We start from the raw sequence: 23,493 nt of genomic DNA, 5'->3' as shown, positions 1-23,493 counted from the left end.
ATTTTAACAGTGAAATGTAATGTTGTGGCTCCTACTCTGATCAGTTAAAAAAAAAAAAACCTAGTATCAAAGGATGCAGACCTCTAGTCCAAGGATCAGGAGTGGCAAGTCTGGTTTTAAAGCCACCTGAATAGCCCAATTTATTGCATAGCCATTTTGAACTTTAAACACTGTCATGCATTGAATGGAGCTTTAGCAACTTCTAAATTACTCACTTCAGGGATTGCTCATTTGAACCATTGACCACAACTAGGTTTAGTCAGCCTTTCCTCTAAACACCTATGCTTATCTATAACTTTTAAAGCTTTAACTGCCAATTCTAGCTATTTTTTTTTAAACTATTAAATCCAAAAATAATTTTCATAGTTCTGTTAAAGAATCTTAATACATTTCGTCTACTCCTGTAAAAAGTGTAATAGCTTTAGAAACTAAACACCAATACCTTTTTATTTTTAACATGAATAGGGGTTTGAGTAAAATAAAATTTAAATAAGAGACCAAACAGATGCAGACATCAAGTCGGAACACATGTGCACTTTATTGGGATTGTTTAGTCAGTGTACAGGTTTGGCCCCACTGGTCTGGCACCCCATTTTACCCCCATCTTGAAGACCCCTGACCGCACCACCCCAGAGATGAACCTCCAACATGGGGAAGAAGGTCATGGTTGGGTTTTGCATAACAAAAGAAAAAAAAAAAAATTTGAACAGGACCAAGATTTAAGGCTGAAAGTACAAAAAACCCAGACATAATTTACATACAAGCAATACTACAACCATGTTTAAGTATGCTCAACCACTGGGCAGCCTTCACAGAGGCAAATACGTGTCTGAACAATGCAGTTTACATTTGGAATCATGTCTGAACAATGCAGTAAACGAACATTTGGAATGACTTAAAGAACAAAATGTACATTTAAGCCCCAGATGCAACTGCGGAAGCCTGGGGTGTTTAAACCTAGCCAAAAAGCAAAAAACATTACCATCTCCTTCATTGTTCCAGTTTTTATTTTTTTTTTAAATCCTGAGTCAAGCGCCAAAAATAACTGAAGCCATGCCAATGAGTTGGTCGTCTAGGCCCTGCGCCTGAGTGAGTGAGAAATGTGTGGTGTGGTTTTGAACAGAGCTGAAGTTGTTGGGTGTTTGGCTGGGGAGGAGAAAGTCTGTTTAGAAGCATTTGCGGTGGACGATGGAGGGGCCAGACTCATCGTACTCCTGCTTGCTGATCCACATCTGCTGGAAGGTGGACAGAGAGGCCAGGATGGAGCCTCCGATCCAGACAGAGTATTTACGCTCTGGTGGGGCAATGATCTGTAGGGAGAGGAGGAGAGTTTAGAATCAGAGCCTCTTAATCAAGAGGAACAAACCAGACAGCAGAGAGTTTTCAGAAGACTCACCTTGATCTTCATGGTGGATGGGGCCAGGGCTGTGATCTCCTTCTGCATTCTGTCGGCGATGCCGGGGTACATGGTGGTACCTCCAGACAGCACAGTGTTGGCATACAGGTCCTTACGGATATCGACGTCACACTTCATGATGCTGTTGTAGGTGGTCTCATGGATACCGCAGGACTCCATACCTAGAAGCAGAGAGACATTAGCATGGGGCACACTGAGGTTTCTACACATGTTGGGTCAGGGGGGGGGCAGATACCTACCAAGGAAGGAAGGCTGGAAGAGGGCCTCTGGGCAACGGAACCTCTCATTGCCGATGGTGATGACCTGCCCGTCAGGCAGCTCATAGCTCTTCTCCAGGGAGGAGGAGGAAGCAGCAGTGCCCATCTCCTGCTCGAAGTCCAGGGCGACGTAGCACAGCTTCTCCTTGATGTCACGGACAATTTCCCTCTCAGCTGTGGTGGTGAAGGAGTAGCCACGCTCTGTCAGGATCTTCATGAGGTAGTCTGTAAGGTCGCGGCCGGCCAAGTCCAGACGCAGGATGGCGTGGGGCAGAGCGTAGCCCTCGTAGATGGGCACTGTGTGGGTCACACCATCACCAGAGTCCATGACGATACCAGTGGTACGACCAGAGGCATACAGGGACAGCACAGCCTGGATGGCAACGTACATGGCGGGGCTGTTGAAGGTCTCAAACATGATCTGCAGAGACAAAGAACACAACGTTAGCATGCTACACAGCAGCAGCATGACCACTGCACTCGCTACATGCATTAAAGTGAGGCCCAGTCTACAGTTAGTACATGTAAACATTCCTTCACACTTGTGCATGTCATTTTAGGTGCTGGTCTGTTACTCTAAGCCTCAAAACACAAGTGCAGGTACAAGGCATTCAGTCAAGAGACCTTTTGATGAAAGCTCATCTTATAGGAAGAAATCCTAGAAAAGGAGGATGAGGAAGTATGAACAGAAGAAAACCATGGTGATGAGACCAAACATGTGCAGCACTGTGAAGTCAAGTACCTGGGTCATCTTCTCCCTGTTGGCTTTGGGGTTCAGAGGGGCTTCAGTGAGCAGGACGGGGTGTTCCTCGGGGGCAATTCTCAGCTCGTTGTAGAAGGTGTGGTGCCAGATCTTCTCCATGTCATCCCAGTTGGTAACAATACCGTGCTCAATGGGGTACTTCAGGGTCAGGATACCCCTCTTGCTCTGGGCTTCATCACCTACGTAGCTGTCTTTCTGGCCCATACCAACCATGACTCCCTAAAAAACATTAAAACACACATTTTAAATTTATTTAAAGTGTTTAATTAAAAAATATAAATAAAAAAAATGGAGTTTGGAACTAACCTGATGTCTGGGGCGACCAACGATGGAGGGAAAGACAGCACGAGGGGCATCGTCTCCAGCGAATCCGGCTTTGCACATGCCAGATCCGTTGTCAACAACCAGTGCGGCAATGTCATCATCCATGGCTAAACTGGAAAAGAACAAACAAATGAGCCGTTAGCACCAGAGACACACCCATCAGCTTTGCAGTCACTTCCTGTCTGGGAGTGGCAGTTTCCAAAAGTGGCCGCTTGGTGGCGGTAGAGCGCTACATTCCGACCGCCAGACAAAAGGAAGTGGTACTGCATTCTCTTGTTACCATATAAGGACATAGTTCGGTTTTGAGCAGCTTTGCGGCTACCGGCGAGGCACGCGGCCAAAGTACAGCAAGAGAGGAGGGACATTAAACTATCGGACCCGGCGACGCGAGACCACTCCCACTAGTCCATTACAGCCCTACTCGGCCCCCGTTCCCTCCCATTGTTACTCAAGAACGAAAAATCTTAATCACTGCGTCATAATTTTTGCGAACTCATTGCCGGCATAAAGCAGACATGTCAAGCTTTAGAAGGAAATCGAACTCGTGCGGGCCCATGACTGATTAAGCATTTCCTGAAAGCCACGCCTTTTCTCGGATTGAATGATTTGTCATTTCTTCGTCGTCAAATGAGAAATGAAAACTTATTTTAAACGAATAACTCCAAATTTGCTTTGCTTTTCAAGATCCATTAGCTTTTATAAAAAACTATAATTGAATGCAAGAGTTGTCCCCACCCCCACCATGAAGTAATTCAGAGTCAAGTCTAGAAGGGCGTGTTAGCATTAAGCTAGGCTAATATGCTAAAGTAGGTCACACCCCGCTGTAACGGCGCACAAAGGGACCCGCCAGGACCCAGACAGCCTCAACTCGGACGGCTAGAATCCCCAGAAGAACCCGAAAAACTAACCCCACCACAAAACATACACATTTTAATTGTCATTTAGCTGCTTATCTATAAAATAGAAATATTTAAGAACATTTAACTGAGAAAAATCCATTAGCCGGTTACAATGAAAAGGCACCTGCGCTGTTAAGTGGCTCGAATTTAAAAGAATAAAGTTAATTAAAATCATATACATTATTTTAATACATAAAACAAAAGGTTTGCTCAGTAAGGTAAATATACCGCAGTGGCAAAAATAAAACCATGATAAAGCCACTTTTTATTAAAAGTTAAAGTGCATAAATAAATGTATGCTTTCCAAAACAATTTAAATTTAAACCAAATGTCGCTTCCGTCTTACCTTTGGGTGGGGGGGCTTTTCGTTTCAAGGGAATCGGTTTCAGGCGAATGATATCCCGCACAAGCTGTGTGTGACGGCGCTCAGAGTGAATTTGCTAGCCGTGGGCACGTGGTATTTATACTCTGAAAGCTGCCCGGCTCTTTCCATAAAAGGTAAACTTTCGGAATCGCGGCCTGTGATTGGTCCAGCGTCACTCACTGGGGCACGTCGGGTGCACGCTGTGGTGCACTGAGCGTAGAAAGAGGGAGGCGATAACAGCAACGGACTGGGGGGGAATAGAAGGAAAGGGATTGATGTGAGGCCTAATCTAAGGATATAATGTTTTGTGCACAAATTAATACATTTCGAGTTTAAAAAGAGTGATATATATATATATATATATAGAGAGAGAGAGAATATGCATCTGTTTAAAGCTATTGCGCAAGTCCCCCTGCTTATCTGATCATTCAAACAGTGGAGCACATGCTGCTCCTCCCTGTGAATACTTTTCCTCTTAAAACCTGTTCTCCCACTCAGGATTTCAGTATGGAAATGTGAGGTATGTTTGATGCAATTTGTAGACAGTTATTATGTGGATGTACACGCTGGGAGCAGATTGCCAACTCAGATGGAGTCACAGACCCTCCAAGTTCAACACATGACTCACAAAACACACTCAGGACTGTAAAAGTGCCCTGTCAGAGGATGGACAATAACCACTTTTTCCTTAAGCAATGGTGAAAAAAACAATCTCTCTAATACTAATTGACCATGTATGGCATTAATTCGGATTCTTGCTAACTTCTCTGAGCTCTTGCTACTTCCTCTTTCCCCTACAAGTTGAGAAAAACGGACCACTTGAGACGGCATTGATGCTGCACTCCGACTTGCATCTACCTTTTACCATAAATGATCAATTTAGTGTAAAGTAACCAGTCAGACACAGCCCACATACTATTCATCCAGTTTAACTCGGAAGGACAAATAAAGTCACACAGGCTCCTATTTCCTCTCTGTGGTTCACTGCAAGAGGCGTAACCTTTCTGGTTTTTGGGTTTTATAGGCTTACACTTCTTTTCTTTCACCCCACTTGTCCTCCATTCAGTTTCACCATTGTTTATTTAATTTTTTTGACTCTAGCTGCACATTCAAGTTAAATAGCCCCAAGGACATTTAAACCTGTCACTGTCTGCGAGAGACAAGCTGCAACTTCTTCTCTTCCTCTTGTGCCACTTCCTCTTCCTTGCTCTCACTTACACCAACTCTTTTCTTCTGAACGCTATCTCCTCTTCCTTCTATTCATTCGTAGCTTTAAGTTTTAAATGGCCTTTGTTGTCATCAACACATTTCCACTTCATAAATGGAAGCGTTTCAGCTTTTTTGGTCAAACAAAACATGCCTCACTTCCTTCTGAAGTTGCAGATTCTAGCATTTTTGATCAGCAGATCCTGCGTGTAAAGGTCAGTTTTTGATTGTCTCAACTCACAGGAAATGGAGGCTTTCTCTCTCGAGTTGGATGTAAATAATTCTTTATGTAAGAGTTTTAATTCTCTCATAAAAACACTCACACTTGGAACGAAGGGCTCTTGTTGATCAAAGGCCAACTCGCTTCACTTACTCATTTACAGGCCTGAAATGAAATCTGTTAGCCATTCAAGCTGCGCCCGTCTAAAACACGTTTTTATTTCTATTTGTCCGTGATCTGGCAGGGCGGGTTCTTGCAAAGTGGAGAACACTGCTAAAACTGGAAAAACACAGACAGGGATTGGCTGGGAAAGGATCTAATCCTGCCTCAAAGGAGTGTCCCTTCGTAGTATGCACCTTACGTGATTGCAGGTGAATGAATGAATGAGTTCCAGCTCATCCCGCTGTGAGTCAGGTGATTTGCAATCAGTTTTGTGAAGCATTCGGGCGGGTTCCAAGTCCCGTAGGCTTGGTTCCAGGTGATGGTAAAATTTTCACTTTGAAATTTGGAATGCTTTTGCATAAAAATTTACCTCACTTCATTAGAAGTGCAGAAGAGGACAGAGACAAAAAGAAAGAAAACCAGTCCTGCTGGTTCTCTGACCATCATAGATTGATAAGAAACTTCACCTCTTTACCACAACACATTGTACAATGGCACATTCTTAGAATTCTATCATGATCAGATCCAGTTTGTACAATGATTTTTTATTCATATGTCTCATACTTTTAGTGCAGAGTAGTTTGTTGGCATTCACACCATTGTCGTACCACACCAGGTTTCATTTGGATCTGAGTCCTTATCAGGCGAGTTAGCAATCATGCATTTCTTTTGTACAAATTGGAAACACCAACACTTCCTATTTGAGGCCAGTGTGAGAAGAGAGCCACATCAGTTCATCGAGAAACCACCAGGGGACACGTAAGACAAAGAAGTTGGAGCCCATTCACTTCAATGTAGAACGACCAAATGCCCCACATTCTCTGTACAATTTTGGCTCAGAAAATGTAAATTTAGACCCAGAAAAAAAAAATAAACCTACAATCCTAGGAATCAAACTGGTGCAGACCAAGCAGCACAGTGTGAACGTTTTTCTGTATTAGGATTAGAGCTGGAGTTTTCCTGAGCTACTAGAAAGTGAGAGATCATGTAGTGTGTTGTCAACATTCCTCCGTGGGAATGACTCCAAGTATTTGGAATACTGTCCTGGCAAGACTCCTGCTCATGTATCACCAAACTCTGAGTGTGTTTTTAAACTCAGAGTGAAACTGAAGCGTCACTATCAGGCTCCCAGCTGCTGTAAAGCACCTTTCATGAACCTTTCTCAGGATATTTACTCTACACTGGAGTGTGTACGCTGCATCTTGTGTGTTGTGTATAATGACTATTAATGTGATTTGTGGATGTCGAAATTGTGACACTTTAAAGAGACGTCAGATCTAAACAGAGAGAGGAGCTACTGAAGTGTACTGTGATGTAGCTTTCAAAGTTACCACTTTGTTGTTTTTTCACATGAATGGCTTTCCTTTGAAGCCTCCAGGTTACTACAGTCAGCTTTTCAGTGCAAATATAGCCGGATTTGTTACTAATATAACAGAAAGTTCAAAGAAAGCTCACAGAGCATGGTGTCCCTGTCTGAAGGGCCTTCTTTTCTGAGCTGCATCAACAGCTAGTGTTGGTGAAACACTCTTCCAACAACACAACCAGCACTTTTTCCATGATGTAATGTTTATAAACGATCATAATCCATGGTTATGTCTTTACAGTCAGAGATTAAATCCAACACCTGGGACTAGACAGCACATACATATGTTTTTTTGGTGATTTAGTAGTTTGAAAAGTTTCAAAAGTCAAAGGTCAACAGGAAACCAAATGAGATTTGATCAAATTAACTCATGAACTGGAGTGGGATTACTTTGGAAAAGCTGCCTTGATTTATGCAGTGTCAGTAAAACAACAGGTGATCCGTGTTTCGCCTTTGGCCCGCTGCAAACAGAAATCACCAAGGCCATGTGATAAGACAATCAGTGCCGCAGCAATCGCTGTTTATGTGCGCGTTCATTGGCTCCTCAGTGAAAACACAGACGCAGATCCGAAGGACTGTTCTGCTGCTCTATTTGTCCTCGGGAGGCAGTTTGAGGAGTTTGGGTGGCAGCTCAGAATGTTCCTCTTTGAATAGGTAATCTAACCAGTTCACCAAAGATGCCACTCCCAGAGTCGCTGAAACCGGCACGGCTTCCTGCTCATCAAATAGACTTTCAGAAATCCATTAGTTGAGGCATTTTCTGATGTTTCTTCACAGTTGGAAGGACTCAGTCATTTAAAAGCTGAGAGGTTTAGGTTTGAATCATTGACTGTATGGGAGAACTGGACTGAGTGGACCGGACTGGACCCACTGGAGTGGAGCGGACCGCCCTCCCACTCAGACATTCTATTTGTCAGAATAAACATTCTTTCTGTTCTACTTTTTAAAAAGAAATTCTTACTAATTATTGCTTGTTATTTAAGTTATGAGCAGACCAATCAGATGTCTCATTAAAAGTATGTGGTCTATTGACTGTATAAAGGAGAACTGGACAGAGTGAGTGTGACATCACCCATAGAAAATATCTTACTTCCAGTTCCGACAAAATGAAGTCAATTCATTAGCCATTTTTATGCCACACGGACGTCACCATGTTGGAACCAGGCCATGTTACTAAGCAGTGATTGGTCTGAGTCGTCTGAGTCAATAGTTCTATGGCAACCACTATCGCCAATCAGGAGAGAGCCTGTTGGAAAGTCACACCCCTTCTACTAAAAGCGGGTTTGGCAGAACCTGTCAATAAAATGTTTTGAACATTCGAGGTGGGGGCCAGTGGGAAGCACATGCTTTTATTGAGACATCTCATTGGCAGTTTATAACTTGAATAACTTTCAATAAAGGAAACATTTTCATTGAAAAAATGAGTTTTTTTGAGAACATGTTAAAAAAAAGTATGAGAGCAAGAACTGTTATTTGGGATTTAAGATTTCTGGGACCAGCGGGTACTTCCTATTTGGAATGTCAGAGGGGAGGGGTCGCTCAGTACAGTCCTCATATTGAGTCAATGATGTGGTCTCACGGTTGACAAATTCTCCAGAACCCACTTTCAAGTGGTGGGGGAGTGGCCTTCCAACAAGCTCACTCCAGACTGGTGAGAGTGGTTTCCATAGAAATACTGAGTCAGACTAAAAACGTTAACTTGTTTACCACTTACTGCTTACTGATAGCTTCTAGTCAGTAATCATGTATCACAAAAAAATGGTGACTAAATTGACTTTATATCATGGGAACCAGACGTAAGTCCCTTTTTATGGGTGACATTACTGGGCTAAGTCAGTGAGTGTGAAGCTCGCCGTACTGAGAGAGTCTCTGAATGATCTCATGAACCCAGACATGGAGACATGATTACCGGAGCTTTTGTAGAACTCTTCAAAATAAATAAACCTGATCTCCAAAAATCATCCACGTATTCCATGCATTGTTAATGAGATATACTGTACACACATATTGCTCCATGTAGAGACAAGGCTAAAAACATTTACCAGTAGGTCTTTGTCAAGTTTATGAACACATTTTTGGACAGGCGTCAAGCACACATTCACTGTGTGTCCAAATAGAAATGGCAGACACAAAATTGATGCACGAATCGTGTTCGGTGAGTGTAGCTTTATCAGGTTTGGAGTTTGGATGTGCAGCAGGCCTGCGGGGGATGGTAGGAGAGCCATGAAAGGCCAGCTGCTAACCTGACCTTAGGGGGTGGACATGAACACAGTTTCTAAGATGGTGAGCACTCTGGAGCACTCACACACATTTAAACGCCTGATTGTGCAAGTCTTACTGGTAGTGGCACTCAATATAAAACGCATTAGCAAGAATTAGTTCTGAGAGGCTGAAAGGCAGACGAGAGACGAGCCGTCCGATGGGTTCTGGGTGACGGAACGATAGGGGAGAATAATGGCAGCTTGTTTGTTGCCCACATGGCTTTTATGTTGCTGATGGAAGGGCGTCTACGGGTAAATAAAGGCCAAGAAACATTAATAGAAAGTTGCAAAAATTTAGCAATAATTGCCAACAAAATGTGGAAAATTACATTGGGGTCCAAAACAAAAAGTTTTGCTAACACCCTCTCTTTGTTGTCTTTGAGTTGACCTGTTGGTTGGTAATTTTCCAACTGGAGCTGGTCACAGTTCCTCCCTCCTCCAGCTCCACCCAGCCTCTTGTCCCACCGTGCAGCCAAAAGATCTGTGGTGTTATTGATCCACAGGTCGCCGTGGTGACGGTCCGACTCGGAGGCGAGTTACCAGCTTTGTGTACGCCTGCCAGCTGGCCAAGTCATGTCTGGAATGGATTAGCCTCCTGCTTTCAGCCCAAAGGGATCCTTCACTTCAGCCTCTTGGATGGGGGGTAAACATTTCACCGGCCGCGCCCACGTTAAGGCCCCCCCCCCAGCTGTAAAAGTATTTATTTCAAGTGAATGAATACACTTACTTAATTTCAATTTATGTGAAGTTTAACATGGTGAAAACATCTCAAAGAGAAAAAGATCAAAGGAAGAAAAACAGTTTTAAACCAAAAAAGGATGAAAAAGATTTAAAAAAAGAATGAAAGCTAAACAAACACTTAATTGTGGGAATCTAAAAATAAACTTGATCACAATCTTAAAACATTCACACCATCATATTTTTCTCTTTGAGGAGAGGAACTGACTGCTTCCTCTCCATTTTTAAGCAGTTTCGGCCCGACTCAGCCTCTTGCACAGAAGTGGAAAACAAGCGTGATTTTATTAGCCTCAATAGAGCATCAAAGTCCTATGATTGGTGTGGATGATCACATTAAAAGCTTGAAATGGTCATTTGTGGAGATCTTGAGGCTTTCGGGACTCTTAGCTGGGTGTTTTATTTCTGTTCCTCCGCTAGGCCTTCTGTCCTCACTGCATCTTCCTCTTCTGGTGAACCCCCCCTCACTTCCTTGTGCTCCTCCGCCGTCTCATTGGCTCAAAGTAGAGGCTTAGGTGCCTTTTAAGGGTGTGAGATTTCATTCAGGTGTGAGGCAGACAGACAAATGTTTTTCATGACCAATGCACATATGTCATAACGCTACTATCCGTTTGCTCTGTTTTAGATCAAGCATTTGCGGAAAAGTCAAAACAAAGCGGCCCAGAATGGTTTAGCAAGGAGTCAAATTAATTTATTGAAAACTAAGACGGCAAACAGAGTTAATTAGGGACACAAAATCGCCCCCCAGTGTGGTGGAGAACCCCCAGAGGATCACCAATCCTCCATCTGCCTTCTCTTCTCTCAATGCCTCTTTCCAGCCGTCTCATTGGCTCATTTGGATTTTGGTGGGTCTGATTGGCTGCCCTCCTCCCCGGACTGTTTCTCCCCCCACCAGTTCCAGTCCAATGAGGGAGATCAGGCACCTCCACTCTGCTCCTCGCGGTTATGCCTGTTTCCTTGTGTAACTTTACCCACAAGCATGGCGTTTTTCATTTTTTTATTTATCGTTTCTCCATCGTTACTTCCGTTAGCTGTTTTCATTTTGATGAATGCCACACAAAAATGAAGAATATTTATTGAAGTGTGCCAAACTAAACCTCTGCCTACACCTTCCTGTCAGCTCAGAAAAATGTCTTTCCTCTTTCCAAAACTGCAGTGTGGAAGCCGTGGCCTGCATCTGTTTGGCTCATTTTGCGATTTGTTGGGTTTTTTTTGTCTCTTGTGTTTGCAGTTCACACCCTTCACTCTCTGGTTTGAATGAGCAGCCTGCTGCGCTCTGATTGGCTGCCGGCGGCTGCCATATAAGGACATAGGCCGCAGCCGAGGCAGGAAGTGGAGTAAGGAGGAAGTGGAAAGCCGGCTCTCAGAGACAGCTGATGGTGCACCCCGAGGACGCCTGCCACACCTTTCTGATTCTTTTCGAATTCCATCACCTCATCATTTAGGTTTCAAGACTGGTTTCTGTAGTCAGACGGTGGTGCTACCTGCTTCACTCACAGTGGAGGAAAGCCTCCTAATCTCTCAGCTTAGGGCAGCATACAAGCTTTCCTTTAAAGCCGAGCAGCAGGCAAAGTCCACTTAGACGTGCAGCGCTTTTACACCGAAGCAGATTGTCACGAGAACAACATGATGTAATTGATAAGACAGGGAGGGAGCTCCCTGCCCATCGAGCTAATCATCTAACATGAAACGCAGCCGTTCTCAGTAACCAAATCGAGCAGCTCTGCAGCATCGAGTTACATTTAGAAGTTTGTGTTAAGCTAAAAGAAAGCTCATTAAGTGATCATTTGACCCTGATAGAGCCCAAAACAGCATGAGTTAGATCACAAGATACACAAGCGAGAAGCTGCACTAAAAGGCCACTTCTGCAGGTTTGATTGCACAACCTTTTTTTTTTGTTCTGGGGTGAGTGAGATGTTGCATTGTTGTTCATTTGCGTGAGCGGCAAAGAGAGTGTGTTGACCTGGGTGTGCAACAGTGAAGCCACACCTTCCTCCCAACACTCGCGTCCATAAAAGGAGATCTTTAAGTTTGTCACATGGTAACAATCTCAGGAATGTGAGAGCAGTCACATGGGATGCCATCTCAAGGAAATCAGTTTCACCCCCCCAAACCATCACTATCCAGGCTATGAAATGATTTGTCAGCATGTCATTGATTTTTCTGGAAGGAGAGTGGGGGATGTTTTCTTTGCTTTGTGTGGCTGAAAGAAGGGGAATTCACAGCAATTTCACTTCTCTATGTTCAGTGAGATGTCAGGAGGTCACTCCCGCTTCCTTCCCCAGCAGAAGAAGAGCAACTGTGCACTCCAACTCCAAACAAACGCCTCAAAGTGAGCCCAACTTTGACGTCCTCCCCTAAAACATCATCTGGATTCACCCCTTTTCTCTCAAAAGTCTCTCAAAGCTTCCTGGAGGCGAGGCCGCAGTGTGGACCGCAGGAGATGCCGCCTCACAGCGCCCTCTAAAGTCACAACCACAACGCTGATACACGCTGCACCCTGCGAGGGACTTCCTCTTTTTTACCACTGCAGGTCGCCATATAAGGTTAATACTTGTCAGGTAGGCACTATAACCACACATGTTCAACCGCTGGCTCTTTTTACCTTTTATGTTTCGCACTTTGAGAAAGTTTGTTAGTCATCGTGATGACAGGAAGTTTGGGCAACAGCTTCGCTGTCGACAGCCGGTGTTTTTCCAAATTCCAACACACTCTGAGAGGTTTCTGTCTTGAAGCCATTCGAGTTTTTACATCCCAGGGCAATGTCTGTGGTTTGGCAGGCTGCCATTGTGTTTTTGTGCTTTAGTTTAGAGCTGCAATAAGACTGTACTCACATGAAAGTTGGATGATAGGTTGAGTTCAAAGGTAACAAAATCTTTAGAAGTGATCAAGTTTTTTATTTCGTTTTTTGGGAAATGTGACCAAAAAAAGTTGAATCAGTCCTTCTTAACCCTTTAACACCTGAGATGTCACCTAAACACAAAATATTTCATATGCTGTAACTTTTCAACCGTTAACACGATCTATGTAATTCCAGAAGATTCTGAAGGAGAAAAGCAGCTTTTCTCCTTCAGAATCTACTGGAATTACAAAGATCGTGCTAATAATTAAAAAGTTACAGTAAATCAAAGTGTGAATGCTTTTCGCTGAAAGTAGTCACGGAAGATGCTAAAGCTTTTTGCTGAAAATGGTGCTGCAATTTACTTTAACTGCTGAAGGAATTTGCTGAAAATGCAATTAAGCTATTTGCAAAAGCTGACCTAAATTTCTGAAAAGTTTGTAGTAAAAATCCCAACTTGCCAACTTTGCAAAAATATTTAATGTGGCCTAAATATAAACTAAACTCCAAATTAACCCACAAAACCTCAGCAGATGCCAAATTAGCCATAAAAACCTAGCTTGTTGCTTAAATAGTAGCAAACTCCAAAATAGCGTAGAATTCATCAGTAAGCTAAATTAGCCAAAAACGTTAGCATGTAATAGAAGCTAAACGCCAAACTAGCCCGAAAAAACCTCAGTAGATGCAAATTAGTCCGAAAGCTAAAAAATTGCTAAAAATCTAGCTAAACAGCACAATAGCCTAAAATTCCTCAGAAAACTAAATTAGCCGAAAACATTAGCCTGCTTCTAAAATAGAAGCTAAACTCTAAGTTAGCCTACAAAACATATAACAAATTAGCCAAAAAAGTTAGCTTGTTGTTGAAATATTGGCTAAATTCAAAATCTTTTGAAAATTACTATAAAAGATCTAGTGCTCTAAAAACTTCCCAGAGGTCTTAGCAAAAAAACAGTGAGCATCCATGCTCACTAGATTGCCATATATAGACCACAGTGCATTAAGTTTAAACGATTTCTCAAGTGAAAAAAATGTATTTTTACTAATTTTTTTTAATGAATCATCCAAGTTTTTGCTATCATAACGCAATGGATTCATGAATATTCATTAATTTATTTTCCCTTTTGGGGTCATGGGGGTGCTGGAGCCTAACCCAGCCACTCGTGGGCGAAGGCAGTTTGTTGAAGGGCAGATTCATGAATCGTCTTTGTAAAATGTTCATATTTATTAGACTGTTACATTTGAATGTCATATTAAAATTTTTAAAAGTGTGTCAGAATTTTGTCTTAAATGCTGCACAAGACATTTTTTTGGTAGTTAGGGAGTGAATTCAGACACAGACATTTGGAATTAAGCCAGCGCCCCTTTTTTATCTGAGGAACGTTCCACACATCTCTGGGTAGCATCAAAATCTAAAACAAATTCTTATCTTAAATTCTTTTTTGTCTGGAGCTGAACCCCCACGTGACCCAGCTCTACGGTTCATTCCCACAGCCCCACCCTCCGTCCCGTCCAAGAGCCGTCCACTGCAGGTCATCTCGGAGACCTCAAGATTGCAAAAGGAGGAGGAGGAGGTGAGCCTGGGAGATGTGTTATAAGAGCACAGACGGAGATGGAATTCTTGTTTTCTCACTTTCCCTTCAGCGCTCCTCTCGTCTCCGTCGCCTTGGAGCCAATATTGTCCCGGTTGCACAACTCAAACATCCAGACAAAGACTTCATCGTCTTTTGTCTTTGCGTTTCTGTCACATCCTCTCCATCCGCTCGCTTGTTGACCTTCTCCTCATCTCCAAGACTTTGTTTTATATGGTAAATGCATGAGGCCAACATTCCACAGCATTCCCTGTCTCTCATTAGAAGAATAAATGAGTGTTTTTGTCTGAAATTGCATCTTTTCATTGAATTTGTGGGCTTCCCTCAGCAGTGGGGACCAGTGAACCAGTGATGTAGGTCAGGAGGAAATGTTTTCCTTGTACTATTGCATAACGGTGCACACATTCCTCTCTGTGCACACATACTGGGGAAGAAGACGGAGAAGCCAAGATACACAGCACGAGCTGTGATTGCACTGCAGTGCATGAAGGAATCCAAAGACATTCTCAGTGTGTTTGAATGACCCACGTCACGAAAACGGGCTTTTAAGGTGGAATGACTAAAGGATCAGCAGCTGGTTCGGTTGAAGCGTTCTTCCTTCTCGGCCTGCTTACCCTCCTCTCTTAAGAGATTTACCTTAAAGCTTCACTTGTTTGCGGATCTAGGAACCTAAGACGATAAAAAAAAGGAGGAGAAGTGAAAGGAGAGGGAGAGGAGGGGATTGAGAGAGGAGGAGTTACGCCCTTCTTGGCTCCTCTGATTGTAAGCCGATAACCTGGAGCACACTACCGAGCTGTTACGTAAGAGACAGGAGACGTCCCAGTGGACTCTGTGTGAGGGAAAGCATGAATGTGTGACTCTTCAACTGTTCATTTTCCAGCTGGGTTTCTAACGTTTATTTTCCTCTTAAGCAAATTTGGTCGGAACCATGGTCTGTTTGTGCCTGACACTGAAGAAAGGACACTGTACTCAGAGGAACTGTGAACCAGAGGCTATTATTGTTTCACATGAGGAAACTTTGCCTAATACAAATGTATGCAAATAAACCTTTTCTACTGAACTTCTCATAAAAAGCAGCTTTGGGTTCTGACACATCGTTCACTTCAAAGGAACCCCTCTAAACTTTGTTCACCCGCCCCATGAAAGATGTTTTTTTAACATATCCTTGTGGTATTTTTCTGATGATATACTGTATTTGTAGTTGAAAATTGCATCTCTGAGTATTTGTTTATTCAAAGTTTTGTGAATCAGGAGAAGATGATAATATGCTGTTTGTGATGTAGAAATACACTGAAAAAAGGGAAACTAATGTAAGTTATTACAGTCCTGCCCGCAACTTAGAGGCAAATTTCTAATGAATTCCTTCAGAAACTAACTCTTAGAAACTGACTCATCTGTTTATTATCAAGACAAATTAGCCTTTTTGATTGTAAATAAATAACTAGTGTATCAGACCTTGAAAGTAAAAATAACAACATGTTAGTTCACATTGTCAAGTCTGAGGCCCAAATGTTGAACAAAAATGTTTAGTTATCTCTCCTCCAGCATCCTACAGAGTGTGTGGGAGAAATACATGTGAAAATGTCCTGAGATTTCTGCTCTGGAAAGAGTTCAAACTCTGCAAGAAAGTGTTTGTTTAACCTGACCGAGCTCACCTCTGGAGGAATAAGTTTTACCTTAAAAAAGAAAACTTGATCCTTAAGAATAAATCAAGTCTGTAAATCATAGCTTAGCTGACAAAGAGCTGAGTTGAGTGGAAACATATTAGAAATGGACTATAAACCAAATATGTGTCTCAGTACTTGAGTAGTTTTATTTTTATGTATTGTTTTTTGTCTCTTAATCAAGTATTTATTTCTACTTTTTCTGTATTTTGCTCATTTGTTTTCCTTCTATGACACTTTTGAAGACTCCTGTCAAAGTCACTCCAGCTTAATGTTCATAGTCTGTTTGCATTTCTGTTCATTGTCCTCAGCGTATGGAAATGTCAATGTCATCGATTTTTGACACCAAATCTGGTTTTCTACATTTTAGGTTCTATGCCTGCAGTTCCTAACAACACTTCTCTAAAGCCGAGTTCATATCGGCCTCAGAAACTGACGTTCAAGCGACCACTTTCAATGAAAAGCCTTTGTAAACATGCAGGTTTTGGATTTCAAACTCTCACGTTTCTACGACCAATTCGAGCTCTTTGTACAAAACACACAACTATTGAACGCACATTGAAAGTTATGTCAGGTTAAGCATTGACCAAGTCTTTCATAAATCGGAACGGAGCTGGAGCAAAATCAAATACATTTGCACCATTTCAACATTCAGTACCAAGCCTCTTCCAAGTCAACAACGTTAGTCAACAGTATAAAAAGTAGATGAAGCCCCTCCCTGCTCTTCCAGTGTGAACACCATGAGCTAAACACACGTTCAAGAATGTACGTTTAGCTCCTTCTTGAACATTCATCACAAGCCCGGTGTGTACAGTTTTCAATTCTTGAGTACAGTTTTTAGGTTTTGTGCCGTCAGCGTCTGTTAGTTTCCCTGAGTATTGATATTAAAATAAAGCAAAGCACAGACACAAAAAACAAACTGAACTTTACAGCCAAAATCGCATCCAAAAACATTATTTCAGCCAAAATTGGTCTGGTGTGTAATCTGAATTTTGATTGGCTTAAGACGAGGAAGATAAACTCACCTTATTGAGGTTACATGGAAGCTTTAACAACTCTCTGTGGTGTGTCGCTAATTTGCAACATCATGAATTTAGCTTCATCGTGAAAAAACACTAAAGAACATTTTTAAATAAATAAATGCAAATGTACATGGTCGGACATAAAAGGGTTAAAACTTTTGTGAGTGAGCAAAAAGACACATGACTTTGGAACAGGAGGCAGATTGTCTAACTTAACAAATGAATGAGCTAAAGATCCCAGAGAATGTGGCTTTCAAATAATGTATTTTTTTAAGTGCCCTGAAGAAGAGATTTACAACTACCAGTACATACACAAAAAAAAATATGTGAAGGAAATGATGAACAAACCAGAAAAACTGCTTTGAGAGAAATGCAACAAATAAAAAATGAAAGGCAAACCTCCCATAAACTAAAAATTGGCAGGGATTGCTGAAATCAGGAATTATGACAAACTGGCTTTGACTGAGAAAAAAGTATGAGCTCCGGGGGAGAGAAACTGAGTCAATTTGCAAGTGAAAGCTGCAGTTAGTAAATGGAAGCAAAACTAAAGTCAATGTGAAACAACACAAGGAAAGTAGAAACAAATCGACTGAATATAAATGATTAGAAACAAAGAGGGCAGCATTACTACCTTACAAGGAGAAAAAAAAACCTGCAGGAATCTTTCATTCAAGTCATCTAATAAATACAACCCAAATATAAAAGAAAATGTGTATTCTAATATTTATTTGTATGTTTTAAATGTTATGACCAACAAAACAAAAGAAAGAAATGTCTGATTTGTGATTGTAACTTGGATGAACTTTATGTGTGGACAAAAATGTATTTGTCAATGAATAAAACATGAGAGATCAGAAAAAAAACTAAAAAACATTTCTAAAAATTAAAAACATGTTATTGTAAAAAGGTTTTTTTTTTTAAACATAGCCATCAAGTTCAAACAGTTATACACGTTTTATATTAAATCATAACACAGAAATGTACTCATTTGCAGTAAATATTGTTAATTTTGGCCAATAAAGGCCTACTAAAACCTAAAATTGAGTGTCTGAGTAAAAGAAAATATCACATTAAGTTAATTAAAACTAAATATTGCTCCAGCACAAATGTCAAGCTTCTGAAAACTATAAACCATAAATGTTGAAACAACTACATATATGAAATATTTCAATACATGTGTAGTTATTCCATGGAAAGTAGGAGTTTCACTTTAATTTACTGACAAAAATAGTAATGTTTTGAAATATTTTCTTTAATTATTTTTAGGTTTCTACAGTAATAAATGAAAACGTACCAATATTCAACCAGAAAAGAAAACGTTGCTTTTGTTCAACAATACAAATGATACAGACCGAAGAGAACTGAAAAAGCTTTAAAGCTAATTAGCTCTTTTCAAGTGAAGCTAAGCTAACTCTGTCATGCTTTTGAGCCCAAATTAGCTCGTTTAAGGCTAAACTATCTCATTAAATGCTAAATTATTACTATCTCTTTTAATCCCAACCTATAACTTGAAGCTAAAGTTGCTCTTTTGACTCTGAACCTCTTTTTGAAGCCAAGCTTGCTCTTGTGAGGCTAGGCTATCTTTTGAAGCTAAACTAGCTTTTTGAGGCTAAGCTATCCCTTGAGAGCATTTCTTCGGGTTTTCACAAGTATAGAAACTCTTTTAGGCTTCCAAAAGATATTCCTTTCAAAAACTTGGTAGTAGTTTATGAATAAGACTTGCCTCCAATCATCTTTTGATACATTTTAAGCGTTCCCAGTGGTCTTTTAATTATGATTATTCCATTTTTAGCTAACATTAAAAAAAAAAAATTGTGTCATTTTCTATAATAAAGCTTCTGCAGAGCGGCAGTTCACCTCTGAGTTGTGGGCGGGACCACTGGTGTAAGCCTGCCTCCACTTCCCATCAGCACTCTCTGCTAGCTTACAGCCCCTCACAATCCCCACCCTAAAATTACCGGTGGAACAAAAGTTGTGAGCCATATTGGAGCTATCCAGCCAGATGCCAGCTCAGACGGGGAAAACAAAGATGGATTAATTTGTCTACAAGTGGATGCATCAGAATGGAGTTTGATGGAATTTGAATAAAGAAATACTCAGAAATTCAATTTTAAGCTTAAAACATGTCCACCATTATCATAAAAATTACAAAAGAACATGTTAAAAAAAAATTTTTAATAGAAATTCTGATGGGTCTCTAATTAAAATTGTAACAAGCGACCCAAGTCTCACCTAATTGTGTATAAGTTATGTTTGTGATAATTGTGGGATTTGCTTCCATTAACAGATGGATACCAATAATTTCACAAGTAAACTAAGAACAGCTTTTATTTTATTTATTTATTTATTTATTTTTTAACTGGGAATGCTGGCTGGTGACTTAACAGCTTTAAACATCAACTAAAAACGTACTATTTTAGAATGGCTTTTAATACTCAGCAGATGATGGTGTCTCATTTTCTTATACTTATTTTATTGAATTCGTATATGTCTTTTATGTATTTTGTTGCTTTTTGTAATGTTCTGCTGTAGTTTTTTAAATTTTCCTTTTAATCTGCTCAATTTTAATTGGCTTTCATACATTTTCATCTTTATTGTAAAAGACTTTGGTGTTTTAAAGTGGTTAAAGTTTCATTCATTAATTTATTCCGGACAGTCAAGCTGTTTGTGATGGAAGAAAAAGCATAAACACATCTTTATTTAGTAGGATTAGGGTGAAACATTAAATTTAACCTCCACACTGTGAGAAATTGAGGACGTCTGGGTGAAACCGTTACCCAGATTAGGTTTTACTGAAACAAAAAGAGTCCTTTGAAAGCTGTTGGTTTTGTTATCATCACCTTACTATAAGTAAACCCCTATCTGATGACATTTAAAACTGTTATAAATCTAGACGTCTTCTCCTCTCTTGTGTTGCTTCTGGCAGTTGCTCTTGTTTTTTGGTGGCAGCTCTCCAGATGTTAGCGATCCCTTCCTGCGCCGCCCTCCCTCACTATCTCCCTTCATTAAGCAAAAACATTCAAAAACTGAAACCCCATTTGTCCAAATGTTTCTTTAAAAAAACAGATCTTACCACCTTAAGGTCACTTTCCTTTTTGCAGACAAATTCTGCACACATAATAGATGAGTGTTTGCAATATGTGCCGGCCAAATCTTTCAGGGAGGGGGGTTTGTAACCAGAGACAACAGCTGGTGTTTGGTGAGCCTGTTTGGCCACAGAGGCTCTCCAAAGAGGCCTCTGTGTCTTTGTTGCAAGAAGACAAATAATTAGCCTCTGAGCCTCCTTTACTGATCCTCAAGGGGAGGAGAGGCTATGATGAGAGACCAGGACAGAAAAAAATGAGGAGTAATGGCGGAGAGGTGGGGGTATGACATGCGACACCTGCTCGTGTGGGTTTTTGTTCCTCCTGGATGCACATGTGGGAGCAGCTCTGAAGCTCTGAGCTGGGAGGTGCAATGTGGCGCTGCTGCCGTTAGGTGGAGCAATGGAGCTCCTTTAGATGTAAGGAAGGAAACAGGCAAAACAAAGCTGCTCCTTCAGCAGAAATGTTGCAACAAAACAAGTAGTGAACTATCATTATGAAGGTCAATCAGTAAAATACGGCAAAACCATAAAAGATATGACAACATATTTATGTTCATGTTGCTAAAACCTGCAGTAATTCTATGTAATGTAAGCCGTTATGATTTATTGGTCAAACACAAAAAACTAATTTATTTTAAAACTTTAGCATCATTAAACCACATTTCTTGAAAACTATGTAATATTTTATAATTTCTTTAAATTATTTCAGAACTAAAGCAGCTGCAAAATCATTGCTGATCTGTGAGGACAGGATGTGATGCGAAGCTCTCAGCGAGAGGCAGGAAGAGGTATTTTTAGAGCTATCCTGATCAGGTTCCCCTGCAGTCAGAGCTGAGAGCACAAATCAATGCCCACAATGCAGCGCTGAAGACACAAAGGGCACCGAACAAACAGAGTGTTTGAGTGCGTTTGTGAAAACTATTTGAAAGAAATGAATTTCTCTCCCATCATGTAAACAAACAGGAAAGCTGCAGCACCCTGCTGTCGCCATGACAATCAAAGGATGTAGCAGCTGAGTTCCCTCAAAAAGGATTCATACACAAACACAACACCTTGACCCTTGACCTGATTGTGTGGCAAAAGGAGGTGAAGACAACGAGGAGAAGGAGCAGCAGGAGGAGCAGCAGGAGGAGGAGAGTCCCCAGCAGCTCCAGCTTCCAGCTCTTTGTTGGTGTGGAGCCTCTGTGCAGCTGTGCACACTCATTCTCTGTCGGTCCAGCTCACAACTCACACACCGCTCACACACAACTCACACACAACTCACACATAACTTCTCTCTAATCCTAATATTTTCAAAATATATTTTTTCTTCATAGCAAACTATTCAAGTTGTAAACTGACCAATCAGATGCCTCAGTAAAAGCATGTGATTCCCTCTGGCCCCGCCTTGAACGTTTGATTGACAGATTCTCCTGAGCCCACTTCTAGTAAAAAGGGTGTGGCTTTCAAACAAGCTCACTCATGATTGGCGACAATAGTTCCCCTAAAAACGTGACTCAGACCGACTCGGACCAATCACTGTCGATGGGTTTGAAAATGGGGACAGACGAACAGGAAGTGAAGGTGACGGCGTGGAGGTGAAGAATTTTCTGTGGGGGACATCAACACCTTGATATCTCCAGTGAAATAATGTGTCTATGCTCACAACTCATACACAACTCACCTGCAAATCATAAAACTCACCTACAACTCACACACAATTTGCACAACTCGCGTAAAACTCACACAGAATTCACAAACAACTCACCCGCAACTCACTCAACTCAAAAACAAGTCACATGGAAATCACACACAACTCCCAGAATTCACAAACAACTCCCCCTCCAACACGTTGCATTGCTTAGGAAACAGGAGTTCTTCAAACGTTTCATATTTTAAACATGTTCTGATTTTTTTTTTCATGGTTTATTTATTTCAGATCTTAGGCGCTTAACACACAGTGACAATTTGTGTTGTGTTACTGTTCATTCATTCATTCATTTTCTTGGCCACTTTTTCCCTTTCAGTGTCGCGGGGGTGTCGGAATCTAACCCGTTTACTGATGGGCGAAGGCGGGGTACACCCTGGACAGGTCGCCAGTCTGTCCCAGGGCCTCAATCACACACCCATTCACTCTCACATTCACACCTAGGGGCAATTTAGAGTCACCAATGAACCTATGAAGCATGTTTTTGGACGGTGGGAGGAAGCCGGAGTCCCCGGTGAAAACCCACGCATGCACGGGGAGAACATGCAAACTCCACACAGAAAGGTCCCAGCCGGGAGTCGAACCGGGGCCTTCTCGCTGTGAGGCGAGAGCGCTAACCACTGCACCATCGTCAGCCTTGTGTTACTGTATGAACAAAAAAACAAAAACTGTGTGGCATCACTCTGTGCTGGGCTGATTTTTCAGGTCCTTTGGGGTAAACTTCAGGTGTTCTGATGTTTCACTTCTTGGTTACTGACCTGGACGATGATGCAGCAGAGATGGACATTCTCAGGGGGCGGAGCTACAGGGGGCATAGCAAAAAGCAATGCCTCCCTCTATTTTTGAGTCAATGTTAGAATCACTTTTGACATAAATTAGGAAATCATCAAGACAAACATTTTTAGGCTTTTTAAACATAACGAATAAATTAAAATTGAAATTAAATTCTCATTTGTCATCCTCCAAATAAAAAGTTCTGCTGTTTTTCAAGAAGGTTCCCCTGCAGAGTGACCTCTGTACAGATACCAAACAAACATGCAGTCATGAGGGCTCCATCAGATGTTTCTACTTGGAACCAAACCAGCGTCCAGCCTTGGATTCAAAGCTCGGATGGAGCAGCTGGTGGTCAGGCTGCAGTGTGCAGACGCTGGTTGTGTTTGAGTCCACGTGGCTGCATGCACATAATCATCATGTAATGCTTTCTGCACGTGGAGGTCACAGCAAACCCAGTGAATGTAGGTCAGAGGAGACGTCTCTGCAGCTCGATCTGTGATTCTGCTCACGTCCTTCCCGATGGGAGTCGCGGCTTCCAGTCCAGCCGAGGGGGATGGAGAATCTGGATATCCTCTCATCATTTGGGTCTCTGAACGGAGTCACTGATGGGGCTCAGACGTGTGTTTTAAAGATGGATCCTGCTGGTGGCAGCAAGTGTGTCAGTGTGTCAGTGAGTGGGCGCGTGCTCCAGTGGTCCGCCTGCTCTTTATCAGACAGCAGAAAGGAGTCTGGTCTCCATGGCAACCATCACAGAAGCCTCCGCCTGTGAACAAAGACAAAAATCCTCGCCCGTTCTTCCCTGGCAGAGGCTGCGTGTGCCTCCAGAGGCTGCTGTTTGTTTGCCTCACGGTGGCAAATTGCT

General features: G+C 41.7%; 1 protein-coding gene and 1 long non-coding RNA gene across 2 annotated transcripts; one reads left to right on the top strand and one right to left on the bottom strand.

Annotated features, from left to right (window-relative positions):
• Positions 1-514: 514 nt before the first annotated feature.
• On the bottom strand, positions 515-4,157 carry actb2 (actin, beta 2). The gene is made up of 6 exons (XM_024272788.2): positions 4,007-4,157; positions 2,744-2,873; positions 2,417-2,656; positions 1,657-2,095; positions 1,397-1,578; positions 515-1,310 (listed from the first exon to the last, which is right to left on the bottom strand). Exons 2-6 carry the CDS (start codon positions 2,864-2,866, stop codon positions 1,167-1,169), a joined length of 1,128 nt encoding a protein of 375 aa, XP_024128556.1. The 5' UTR covers positions 2,867-2,873; positions 4,007-4,157; the 3' UTR covers positions 515-1,166.
• Positions 4,158-10,634: 6,477 nt separating this feature from the next.
• LOC118599022 lies at positions 10,635-17,937 on the top strand. Its single transcript, XR_004948278.1, has 2 exons — positions 10,635-12,532; positions 14,302-17,937. It is a non-coding gene; the product is annotated as an uncharacterized LOC118599022 (long non-coding RNA).
• The last annotated feature ends 5,556 nt before the right edge of the window (positions 17,938-23,493 follow it).

Source organism: Oryzias melastigma, linkage group LG8 (genome assembly GCF_002922805.2).
Source record: "Oryzias melastigma strain HK-1 linkage group LG8, ASM292280v2, whole genome shotgun sequence".
In the NCBI taxonomy this organism is placed as follows: Eukaryota; Metazoa; Chordata; class Actinopteri; order Beloniformes; family Adrianichthyidae; genus Oryzias; species Oryzias melastigma.
Note: the sequence above shows the minus strand (reverse complement) of the source record. Positions and strands in the feature narration are given on the sequence as shown.